The sequence below is a fragment of the Chiloscyllium plagiosum genome, chromosome 9, assembly GCF_004010195.1.
Source record: "Chiloscyllium plagiosum isolate BGI_BamShark_2017 chromosome 9, ASM401019v2, whole genome shotgun sequence".
NCBI lineage: Eukaryota > Metazoa > Chordata > Chondrichthyes > Orectolobiformes > Hemiscylliidae > Chiloscyllium > Chiloscyllium plagiosum.
This window is the reverse complement of record NC_057718.1, coordinates 27,967,826-27,981,229: the sequence shown is the minus strand read 5'-3', so window position 1 is coordinate 27,981,229 and position 13,404 is coordinate 27,967,826. Positions and strand designations below refer to the sequence as shown.

Below are 13,404 nucleotides of genomic sequence, written 5' to 3'. Positions count from 1 at the left end.
TGTGTGTTACTCAATAGAAAGGATTGATGCTATGCATCTTTTTAAAGCTAGGTGGTGGCACTGAGCAATGGACATGTACAATGCAAAATTACCTGAACTGAAATGGAATCTTAACCTAACATGAAAACCTAATTCCAAAGTTGCTGAGAAGGGAGGAATGCTGTCAAAGGTTTTTTTTTATCTTGCACACAAGGAAAACACAAGAATTGCAAACTTCAATATACAGTTTCACAACAAATTACACCACAGAATTCAAGTTCCACTGAGTACTGTAGTACTTAATTCTCTTTAAAACATAATACATCAAGAATGCCAAAGGGTCCAATCTTTATAGCATGAATTAACCATTAGACTTTTATCAGAGAATAAGACACAGAGGAATGCCCCTTTAGCAGCCTTAATCTATGCTATTTTGTAAAATTGTAGGAGGTAGCCATTTCACCTATTGTGTGCGCATGCTGGTTCTTAAAAAGAGCTACCCAATTAGAACCACACTCCTGCTCTTTCACATAGGCTTGCAAGCTTTACCAACAATTTCTACAGCTTCAGCTTGGTAGTTGTTACTAAATCCGATCTCACCAGCAGTGATTTTAGATACTATGTAAGAATTGTTCCTATCGTGTCATGCTTGATTCTTCTAACAATCTCTTGTAAGTGGTATCCTTTGATGAGGTCCTCTACGACTGGAAACAGTTTCTTATTTGCTAAATCAAAACACAAGATTTTGATCACATCTACTGAATTTCTTCAGAACCTTCTCTGCTCTAAAAACAGTCTTAGCTTCGGCAGTCTTTTCATATTACAGAAATCCTTCATCCTTGTTATTATACCAAATAATTGCTGCACCCTCTCCAAAGCATTAAGAGCCTCACTGAAGAATAAGTGCCCACAACTACACTGGATTACACAGCAAAGAACAGTTTAAATAATGAGTCAATTAAAACGAAAATTCAGGAAAATTTAGTCCAGTCTGTCAAATTTTAGATACCCTTAGAAAGATTTAAAAATCACAATACCAGGTTATAGTTCACCAGGTTTAACTGGAAGCACAACCACCTGATGATGGAGCGGCGCTCCGAAAGCTAGTGCTTCCGATTAAACCTGTTGGACTATAACCTGGTGTTGTGTAATTTTCAAACTTTGTGCACCCCAGTCCAACACCGGCATCTCCAAATCATGACTTAGAAAGATTAAACATCTCTTTATTCATATGGCTGGACCATTGCAACATCTAACAAAGCGATTACAAAAGTTAAACATTTAAAAATTATCATAGAATTATAGAATCCCTACAGTGTGGAAGTAGGCCATTCCGCCCATAGAGTTCACATTGACCTCCGAAGTGCATTCCTCCCAAATTCATACCCCTACCCTGTCCCTGTGACTTTACATTTCCCATTGCTAATCCACCTAGCCTGCACATCCTTCAACACTACAGGCAATTCAGCATGGCAGATCCACCTAACCTGCAGTTTTGTACTGAGACACGCACCTGGAGGTAGTACACACAGACACAGGGAAAATATACAAATGCCATGTAGAAAGTCGCATGAGGGTGATATCGAACTGGGGTTCCTGTGAGATGTTAAAGGATTAATTTGTTCTGCTGACATGAAAGAAATTGAATGCTATATTTTTCTGTTATACAGGCAGGATATCTAATCTAATCATAGTCTGTGAATGCTGTAGTTTAAGGAGTAACCTGAATCACACACCGCTTTAAGGAGTAACCTAAATCACACACCGCTTTAAGGAGTAACCTAAATCACACACCGCTTTAAGGAGTAATCTTATCATTTTACATTGTTTTTGGGTGGCATGTGACTATGGGGGAAGTGGCGGGGGTTGTGCCTTGCATGCATCACTGACTGTATAACCCTATATAAAGGGAGGACTGTTCCCTTATTCAGTGAGCCTTGCTTGACATACTCCAGAAGCATCGCAAAAGTGCTGAGACTCTCCAAAAGCTTGTACTTGCCAAAATAAATCGTGGCTGTTCACAGAAGTTGGTATACTGCAGTTGAATCAAGTGTGTAAGAATCTCATGAAGGGAACCTAACACCTGGCATTAAGCCACCGTGCCACCCTCAGCTTATAGCCTAAGCAGAACAGTTAAGTTACCTCAATTCACTAGAACACATTTGCAATAAGGATTCAAGATTCTGAAAATCATGTCATGAAATATGGTGCTGCAGTTACTCAAGTATTACATACATAATCCTCAGTCCCCCAGCAGACAATTGTCATTCCAGAACAGAAGAGCACAAGAGCAAATCCTCTGGCCAGTTCAGCGTGCTCTACCACACGATGATCACAACAAATTTGGGCTTACTACCGAAGCCCTTAACCCTTGATTTGCTTAGATACCACAACCGTGATATCACAGCATCAAAGAAAATCAACAATGGAGGATTCTAATCCAGTGGACTGGAAGATTTTAGTGCAGCGCTATAAATGAAAGATTTGAATAAATATTTTGCAAGCTGAAATTACACCTTCCAAGTAAATAGCTGGTATCATTCCAAAATATGCACATTCTAAACTTGGGATTTTTTAAAAACTGGTTAAGATTCAATTTAAAGTTTTTGTAGTGTTATTTTCAAGGCACTTAACTTTATAAAGGTCAAGCCTACTCTACAAAATTATATACTTTCAATGTGATTCATTAAGAGTTTTACTCCTTAACTTTGATCATTACTCCTTAACTATGCTGCAAAAATTGAAGAATTTGATTATTTGCATAGCAACAGAACGTAATACTTGCCAAAAAGGTCAAAATAATTTCTTTTCTGGTGGGAGATTCTTCATTCTCACTAACTCTATTAGGCAAGAGATGCAATTATATTATAACATTATTTCCTGTATTTATATTGACATATGGGCTATTTTGACTCTCAGAACTTTTAGAAGAAATCACCAATATCAATGTTGATCCACTTTCCATTCAACATACAGCCACAACACCAGCTTAAATTTCTCAGGTCCCACAAAATTTAAACTGGCACAAGACAACAGCTGTAAGTCAGCAAATGTATTTTTTCAATAATTGACACTGCATAAAAAGCAAATTTTCAACGAATTTGTTACTGTGACTTTGGGATTTCCTAACTTACAGTTAGTTAAGCATTCCTTTGCTAATAGATTGCTCTGAGCAGCAACCCTCCCTCTCACCTTCATAGTCACTCACTTCTCTCCTAATACCTCATGCCCAATTTAGAATCACATTTATCTACTAACTCTTCGCAGTTACACATTTCTCCCCACTACACAACCTTTGCAGCCACTAGCCTCCCCCAACCGATTTCACCTTTGCAGCCATTGGTTTCCCCCCCTCCTATTTCCTGCCACTGATTTCACCAACCTTCCCCCAGATTCCTCAATAGCAACTGCTCTTCCCCAACTTGGGCGCACCTAATGGACATGCTCCGCAACTGGAGGAGTAGCTCTTATTCAAACTTCTCAGTTCAATGCAGGTGGGCAAATTCTAATGAGTGATATGCAGGTTTCATTTTTTGCAGGCAACTGGCTTCCTGCTGGGTCAATTTCACCACATGTCCCACATGGATTTCAAGCAGAGCTCAAAATAAAGTCTGTATGAATCAATATCTAACACATTTCTGTAAACCTCCATTAATTCTCTCACAAAATTAAACAATATACTATAAATGAGAGACAATGTCCACCTCACCCTACAAGAACTTCTTTCTGGCCAATATATCAAAATAGCAACTTTTAATACAGTCACTGCACTGGCTGTACTTGCGTAGACAAAACAAGAATAAATACAAGTTTTTTTTTGCAGTGGTAGAGAAGACAAAAAAAACATTTTCCTAAATCTGCGATTAAGTGATTCACCTCCATGTTATTCTTTGTAGGGTAGGCTGTTCGTTTAGACAGTAGTGACTTTCTCCGCAGCTGGTATGGGCTGTTTTGTGCACCAGGTCCTGATTCTTCTGCAATCATGTCTGCAGGGACATCCTCATCTAAGATCGAAAAGGAAAAAAAAAATTGAGTCTTACACAAATCATATAAGAATGGGTTTTAAGCCCTTCAAGGGTCTTTGCACCATACAAAAAGTCAATCTGTTTGATATCAATTCAGCAAAACTATTGCCTCCTGAGCAATTATTCTAAGAACCCCTTAAAAACCCAATAACACCTTCAACAAAAATTTATATTTAAATATTTGGCCTTAAATGGAACAGTATGCCTAATTCTAGGCATTACCCTTTAGGAAGGTCATGAAGACTTTGAAGACAAAGATGTAATAAAATGGTTCCAAGTATGAGGGATTACAACTGCAAAAAAAGGGTTGTTCTTTATACAGAGATGACTAAAGTTTGATAGAAGTGTTTGAAACAATAACGGGGTTTGCTAACTAAGTCTAAGTCTAACTAAGAAACAATGGTTTCCAATGGCTCATTGCTCAAAGCCAGATGGTACAAATTTAAAGTTAACTACTAAAAGAACCAAAAGTAACAAGTAACTTTCAACACATGAATTAAAAATTTGAAATCCGCAGCCTGAAAAGGAAACTAATTTGATGGTAGCTTTAGCGAATTAGAAAAATATGTGACAAAAACCAAAAGAACTGCGGATGCTGTAAATCAGGAACAGGAACAGAAGCTGCTGAAAAAGCTCAGCCAATCTGCCAGCATCTGTGAAGAAATATCAGAGTTCTGAGCAGTTCTTAGGAAGGGTTACCGAACCTGAAAAGTTAACTGATTTTTCTTCACAGACGCTGCCAGACCTGCTGAGCTTTGCCAGCAACTTCTGTTTTTGTTCTAGCAAACTATGTGAATGGAAATAAATTGCAGGGCCATGGGAAAAGAGTCAGAGAATGGTACTGAATACTTTTTCAAAAAGACTAGCATGAACTCCTATCATGCTGCAGCATTCTGAGTTGACAAATACAATCCAATATCACAAACAGCAATTGATTCTTGACCAGTAACGTTCCATCACACGATACTTAACAAGGATTTCAGCTGCTAGGTAATTCACTTAACAGCAAATCATCTCAATCATCATTAATCCCGACTAGATACAATCATATTTTTAACCAACTTTTGCAAAGGTACTATGTTTGAGGTCTATTGTGCATGTTCACAACACATTTTTAAGAAAAGGGGAGAAAAGGAGGCAGGAAGAATAGAAAGCTTAATTTTTACTTTAAAGTGGTTCTTTTGGGACTTTGTAATGAATGTATTATGCCAATGTACATTGCTGCTAAATATGTTAGAACAAGTTCCACTGTACTTCAGAGATAACTAAAAACTAACAATGCTGTATAACATGAAAATGTTAAGTGGGAGGGGGGGACTGACCAATATTATGACTCCAGATTAGAGTGGTGCTGGAGAAGGGCTTTTGCCCGAAACATCAATTTCCCTGCTCCTTGGATGCTGCCTGACCTGCTGTGCTTCTCCAGCACCACTCTAATCTTGACTCTGATTTCCAGCATCTGCAGTATCCACTTCCGCCTAATAATATGACTCAAGGCAGGTTTTAGAAAGGATCTTACTGGATGCTTTGGAAAGGCTTTTGGAAAACATTTTGAGATAGCAGGAGGAAAGCTGTACATTTATTCAAGGAGGATTCAAAACAATTACCTGTAAAGGACAATAAAGGAGTACTGATGAATTGAGGTAAAACTTGGTGGGGAGGGCATAGTGAGGATGTCAGACAGGAGAGATTTGTCCAAGATTGGAAGAAAATCCTGAGTGCATGGTATGCCCCTCTGGAATTCAAGTGCACCATATCATGGCTATAGAATTTTGAATGCATTAATCCACAAAAGTTTCATTTATCTTGCACCAAGACCTCCACAATATCTGGCAAAATCTTTGAAAAAAACTTGCATTAATGTAGCACTTTTATTGTAATGAAACATTTCAAAGCATATAAAAAAAGCTTGTAGCAGGACAATTCTCATAAGGGTGATAGGTGAATGGAATTTGGTTCAAAAAATGTTACAGACAGCAAAACTTTGGTTGAATTCAGGTTTATGGTGGGTAAAATATAAGTGGTTGGCCTGGAGAGCACTGGAATAGATAGCAATAAATCAAAATATCAACCATAGTTAAATGATATCCAGCAAGTATTTGCAGATGTAAAAGTTGAGACATTTTGTTTCATTAAAGGCATGACATAAATGCAAAGATTTTTCAAATATTTTCAAGTATCTCAGAGTATCTACATAATACTTTTACAGTCTGTGCTTGAAATGATAGAGGTAATAAACATTAATGATCATGAATTTAGAATTTTAAAAATTAGTATCCAGAAGACAACGTTTTAGAAAAGCAATTTATAACAAAGTTACTTAAATCAAAAAGCCAAAGTCTGCCATTCCTATATTTGGAGCTCTCTCATTAACTTAAAGCTAACACTCACAAAACATTAGCCTGCTGAAAGCACCACTGCTCCACTTAAATTCCAGAGAGTTATATCCAACAAAATGATGTTCTGTTATGTTCCCAAATATCTGCACAATTTTACTGAGTGTATTTGGGCCTTCTGCAATTACCAAGTTTGAAAATGGGCATATAGTCACAGAGTCAGAGAGATGTACAGCATGGAAACAGACCCTTCTGTCCAACCCGTCCATGCCGACAAGATGTCCCAATCCAATCTCATCCCACCTGCCAGCACCTGGCCCATATCCCTCCAAACCCTTCCTATTCATATATCCATCCAAATGCCTCTTAAATGTTGCAATTGTACTAGCCTCCACCACATCCTCTGGCAGCTCATTCCATACACGTACCACCCTCTGCGTGAAAAAGTTACCCCTTAGGTCTCTTTTATATCTTTCCCCTCTCACCCTAAACCTATACCCTCTAGTTCTGGACTACCCGACCCCAGGGAAAAGTCTTTGCCTCTTTATCCTATCCATGCCCCTCAATTTTGTAAACCTCTAAGGTCACCCCTCAGCCTCTGACACTCCAGGGAAAACAGCCCCAGCGTATTCAGCCTCTCCCTATAGCTCAAATCCTCTAACCCTGGCAACATCCTTGTAAATCTTTTCTGAACCCTTTCAAGTTTCACAACATCTTTCTGATAGGAAGGAGACCAGAATTGCACGCAATATTCTAACAGTGGCCTAACCAATGTCCTGCACAGCCGCAACATCACCTCCCAACTCCTGTACTCAGTACGCTGACTGATAAAGGAAAGCATACCAAACGCCTTCTTCACTATCCTATCTACCTGCGACTTCACTTGCAAGGAGCTATGAACCTGCACTCCAAGGTCTCTTTGTTCAGCAACACTCCCTAGGACCTTACCATTAAGTGTATAAGTCCTTGCTAAGATTTGCTTTCCCAAAGTGCAGCACCTCACATTTATTGGAATTAAACTCCATCTGCCACTAACCAGAATGCAAGCTTTTGATTGGCAATAACAAAAGATGATGATTCACAGAACTTTTCTGACAAAGATTGCCATTGGGAACAGGAAGTGTCTGGTCTGCCTTCTTGCTAGGGACACCAAGACAAAAATCAGCAACCTGAGCGGAGACCTGGGAATCCTTTGATCAGTGACAAATGCATTGCATCGGTAAATTAATCCAGTAAGTCATTTAGAGAATCCAATTTTTGAAAATACATAGAAAAATCACATTAAGGACATACATGCTTTTAACACAGTAAAGCATCCCAATGGTCAAAAGGCAAATAACCCTCACCCTTTTCACAAAGGCAAATATGGAGTTCTGTAAGTCTGCAAATTTTAAACAGAACACAAACATGCCCTTATTTTAACCAGTTATTTATCCTGTGACAATAAACTTGAGGGCAAGCTGTAGTGCAGCTCAGTTAAGTTTAATCAAAAATCTGAGAGCTTGGCAAAATCTTAAAAGAAATTTACCTCAAACATGCAAGTGCTTTCAACATCAAGAAACTGATGTTCTTTCTCTTGAAGGCAACAATCTTGTAGCAGGATCGCAAAGAAGCACTGTGAGAAGAGTGCTCCATAGACAGCATCACAGTCCAATGTGGGTAAAATGTCCCAAAACAGCACTGCAGTGTACCAGGTTGGTAAATGTGATACTGATGGGTCACTGGACTATATGCAGGACATGGAGGTGGACCCCTGCCTCATCAGCCTGGACCAGGTGATGGTCTTTGACAGGCTATCACATACCTACACATGGGACATGCTTTCCAAAATAGGCTTTGGGGAGGGAGTCCACAAATGCATTCAACCGAGTGCCATCAACATGGGTAATGCAGTGTCGATCAATGGGAAGGAATCAGATGGCTTCCCAGTCAGCTCAGGAGTCAGGCAGGGCTGCCCACTCTCTCCTGCATTGTTGTGCATTATAGACCCTTTCTCTCCCCCCCCCAGTCCTTTAGGAAGGATACAAGCCCAAGGGCGGTAACTGTTCCAGGCAGCGGAGTCCTGCAGGTCAAAGCCTCCCTATACATGGAGGAAGTCACCATTTTTTGCTCAGTTCCACTGTCAGTGCACAGACCCATGCGCAACTGTGACCACTTCAGGTGCCAGATAAATCAAGAGTGAGGCCATGTTCTTTAGGAACTAGGTTAATCGATCCTTTATCTCCTTCACCATCAGGACAGGTTACCTGAAGGTACTGGAAATATGGTTAAGAGGGGCTGGGGCATGCGCAAAAGTGCAGGAGGAGTATATAATCAGACAAGGCAGAAACTGGGCTTTTGGAAGCACCGCTCCCTCTTCATTATGTGTTAAAAACCTGGTCATGAGGTATGAGGTTTTTGCGTTGTCGTTGTACATGGCGCAGGTCTGGCCCATTCCCAGAATCTGCACACTGTTAGAGTCACCCAAGCGACCATCCACTTCATCTGGAGGTCTAAGATGGGCCGTGTCCACAATGACATCATGTACAAAACTCTGGATTTTGGGTGGGGGTGGGGGGTTGAGATGTTTTTAATGCCATCCTCACCTTGATGGCCACCTAATAGGATAAACTGTCATACTGCTCATTCTGGAAGGTGCCTTTGTAAACAAAGTCCAAAGGAGAGATGCAGTGGCTCTTGTCAAGGTTCATCCTGAGCAGATCCATGACACAGGACTCTGTGCTCTACGGTCTGTTCCTTGGAACATCAGCTGTGCCTGGAGGATATCAACTCGGTCAAAAACATTCTTTGGTCTGTCCAGGACCTATTGGTCTTCCAGTTAAAGGAGTTAACCTCAAATGAGTTTTGCAGTCTGGCACATTCCAAGGTCCAGGACTATGTGCTGTGGGAGGGACTAAAGATTGGGGCAGCCGCTGCTAAGGATAAAGATCACGAGCTAAGGACTTTCCACCAAAGTTAACTGTGGGTCTGTTCAGTTATTGGGCCCTCCTGGTGTTTCAGACATATGTAAATATAGTCTTGCATAAGAAAGAAATGCCTTGGTTTTGTTTGTTCTACATATGAAAAGATTGTACAGAATCGAAGTGCTATAGTGATTATGTAAATAAAGACTTATGAATAAAGTATATTTTTGAAATGGAATAGTTAACTTTGCTTTCTCTCCATAGATGTTGCCAGTCCTCCTGAGTTTCTCCAGCAATTTGCATTTTTTTTAAACTCACAGTGAAGCAGTCTGAGAAGTGAGTCCCACAGTCAGCACCACTATGAAACAGTTGCGCAGTTACTAGCAAAAGCAGGAAGGCAGATTATATGATTAGAAAGATTGGGAAACGGGAGGTGCAAGGAGACCTGGGTATCCTCATACCAATCACTGAAAGCACCCAGATGCAAAAGGCAGTGAAGGTGGCAAATGATGGACTAGCCTTCATAGTAAAAGGTTTCATGGACAGAGCAGAGATTTCTTCCTGCAATTGCACAAAGCCTTAATGAGATTACATCTGGAAGTACTGTGGGTAATTCTGGTCTCTATGTGAGAAAAGATATTCCAGCTACCTAGAGAGTGCAGTGAAGATTTACTAGACTGATTCCTGGGAAAACAGAACTGTCATATGGAGAGAGATTGGATTGGTTAGGACTATAGGACTATATTCACTGAAGATTTGAAAAACTGGGGTGCTGATCTTAGAAACTTAAAATTCTATGAGAGGACTATGCAGAATACATGCATGACAGTCCTGATGACAAGAGACAGTCCAGAACAAGGAATTACAGGGACAGGATAGACTATTTGGGAGTGGAGGAGAAATTTCTTCAGCCAGAGAATGATGAACCTAGGAAATGCCTGCTACAGAATGCAATGGAGGTCAAAACATTGAAGGTTTTCAAGATAGAGTTAGATATAGTTCTTAGGGCTAAGGGGATCAAAAAGGAGAAAGTAGGAATAGGGTACCAATTTAGATCATCAGTGATTATCATATTGAATGGCTAGGCAGGCTGAAAAGGCCAAATGACCTTCTGCTCCAATTTCTTATGTTGATTGAAAATATGCATTGAAAAGGTGAAACATGAACACACTTAGAAATAGTTTTGATCCACACCTTACAGTCCTCTTTAAGAAACACCACACTAGGTTGGTTTGATCATTGGAACTAGAGGTCAATGGTTCATACAGAAATGCAAGGCAGGGGGGGGGGGGGGGGGATGAAGGGGAGAGGGAGCAAATGTGAAGGCTGACTATACTCCAAATGCAAGAGTGCAGTGCTGGAAAAGCACAGCAGGTCAGGCAGCATCCGAGGAGCAGAAGAATTGATGTTTCGGACTCCTGCTCCTCAGATGCTGCCTGATCTGCTTTGCTTTTCCAGCACCACACTCTCGACTCTGATCTCCAGCATCTGCAGTTCTCCCTTTCTCCTATACTCCAAATGAGTCTACCTACCATTTTATGGAAGAGTGATATGTGAAACTATTGACACAAACTTTGATCACATGAAAATTCCCTTGATCACTTGCTCCTGTTACAACAGCACCAGTGAAACACAAGTGTACATTTGACCAGCTTACTAACCATGCAAAAAAGGAGAAGCAAAGCCAAGTTACCTGGATTAATATGAATAACATACCAGTTTAGATTTATACCCAAAAACATTTCCAAAATAATCATCTTGGCCAGTTATTTCATTTTTCTTCCAGAGACTTCACTACACTCTGTCCAAGCGCTGTCAGTCTCAGTTACCCTGAAATTAGTTCACTCGGCTGGTTTGCATTACATATTAATAGCATAGGTTAGATTCCCACAGCAATTGAAGTTACCATGAAGGATTCTCCCCTTAAGCTTTCCCCTCACTTTAGGAGTGATGACTTTCAAGTTAAATCAACACCAGCCACCTCTCTTGAATGACAGCACAGCCCTGCGGTCCAATAGGACTATGGCAATTTGATTGTAGACACACTTAAAAGTAATTTTTTAAAACTTTTCTTCATAAATTATAAAAGATCCACAGAGCCCACAAAAAGTATAGAAATGAGTTACACAAATGCAATTTTGACATCACTTGACTATTATCCTCCTAGTTTTTCAATTTCCAAGACGGACATCTCTCTTTTCTCCTCACTGTATGGTTATCTTGCACTTTACAACTAATTTCTCCCTTAAGCAAACTTTTTTTAAAGCATTTATGTTGATAGAAATAAGGTGCTGAACACAATTCCAATTTCCATAGGCACAGTAGACTGACACTTCATGTCACCGGGTAGGTGTTTGGAATAAAGTACTGTGGCAAAACGAAAAAAAGTGCAAAAATACAAGGAATTGTGCTGTGATGTACACCACATATCATTGATAAACAGAAAATAAGGCTTCAAATCACTACTTCTCACTACTGCTCAAGACTCTCACGCATACTACAAGAGGTAAAGGCCATTTTACTCTTTACAATCTGTTCAGCCATTTAATTAGATCATGGGCCCTTAACTCACATTAGTCTCACATTCTTCAACGTTAGGTTAACAAAATAAATCTCAGATTTGAAATAATTAATCAAGAATTAAGCAGTTTCCAATAATTCCAAGCTTCCACTATTCTGAGTGAAATTAGGAGTCATCTGAACGTAGTGTCTAGTATTAACCATGCTTTATAGTTCGCCACTCCCCAATGAGCACAAATAGAACTGTTTTTTCTTGTCCTATTCTCATTAATGCCTTAAACTTCAAATAGTTCCTTAACATTCTAAATTCCAAGGAACTGATGCTCAGCTTACCTTTTTGGCCTCCACCCCAAATGTCCATGGTGTTTTTTTCGAACATTTAAACCAAAACCAAAACCTGCATGTATACAGAGACTCCTGTTCAGATTTGCTTAAGGATTATAACCATAACATCTTTCATTAGCAAGGCATCTTAGCTCTTTGCACAAATACCAAAATCTGATTGGTCTATGTTCCAGACAATCTCTTCCTTCTGTACATTTCACAGTAACTTTTGGCAGGATCCTTGAAATCTTCTACTGCATATCCCCACTGAGGATGTCTGGTGTAGAGAAGAGCTCAAAATTGTCACATTTCCACCAGCAGCTACACACAATGCATATCTGCATGCAATGTCAGCTGCTGCCGAGCAATGCGGAGGATCTACCACAGCAAAGTATCAAATCGAGGCCCTTTTCTGAAACCACATGTATAAACCATGGTGCAACTTGTGACCCATCCCCGTAATTTCAAAATGGACTAAACAGTAGCCTATCTGCCAGCAAGATGAGCTGTGTCATAAGACCATAAGACATAGGAGTGGAAGTAAGGCCATTCAGCCCATCGAGTCCACTCTGCCATTTAATCACGACTGATGGGCATTTCAACTCCACTTACCAGCATTCTCCCTGTAGCCCTTAATTCCTTGTGACATCAAGAATTTATCAATCATGGCCTTGAAGCCATTTAGCGTCCCGGCCTCCACTGCCCTCCACGGCAATGAATTGCACAGGCCCACCACTCTCTGGCTGAAGAAATGTCTCCACATTTCTGTTCTGAATTTACCCCCTCTAATTCTAAGGCTGTGCCCACGGGTCCTAGTCTCCTCGCGTCCACCCTTTCCAAGCCATGTATTAGCTTGTAAGTTTCTGTTAGATCTCCCCTTAACCTTCTAAACTCCAATGAATACAATCCCAGGATCCTCAGTAGTTCCTCATATGTTAGACCTGCCATTCCGAGGATCATCCGTGTGAATCTCCGCTGGACACGCTCCAGTGCCAGTATGTCCCTTCTGAGGTGTGGGGACCAAAACTGGACACAGTAATCCAAATGGGGCCTAACCAGAGCTTTATAAAGGCTCAGTAGCACAACGGTGCTTTTATATTCCAACCCTCGAGATAAATGACAACATTGCATTCGCTTTCTTAATCACGGACTCAACCTGCATGTTTACCTTTAGAGAATCCTTGACTAGCACTCCCAAATCCCTTTGTACTTTGGCTTTATGAATTTTCTCACCGTTAGATAGTCGATGCTTGTATTCTTTTTTCCAAAGTGCAAGACCTCACATTTGCTCACATTGAATTCCATCAGCCATTTCCT

General features: G+C 40.3%; 1 protein-coding gene across 2 annotated transcripts in view; it reads right to left on the bottom strand.

The window, feature by feature from the left end:
- fbxo11b (F-box protein 11b) overlaps positions 1-13,404 on the bottom strand; it is a 153,951-nt gene that overhangs the window by 92,691 nt on the left and 47,856 nt on the right. For both annotated transcript variants that reach the window (XM_043695619.1, XM_043695620.1), the window contains one exon: positions 3,856-3,983. In XM_043695619.1, the coding sequence (XP_043551554.1) occupies positions 3,856-3,983 (128 nt within the window). The remainder of the gene's footprint in view (positions 1-3,855; positions 3,984-13,404) is intronic.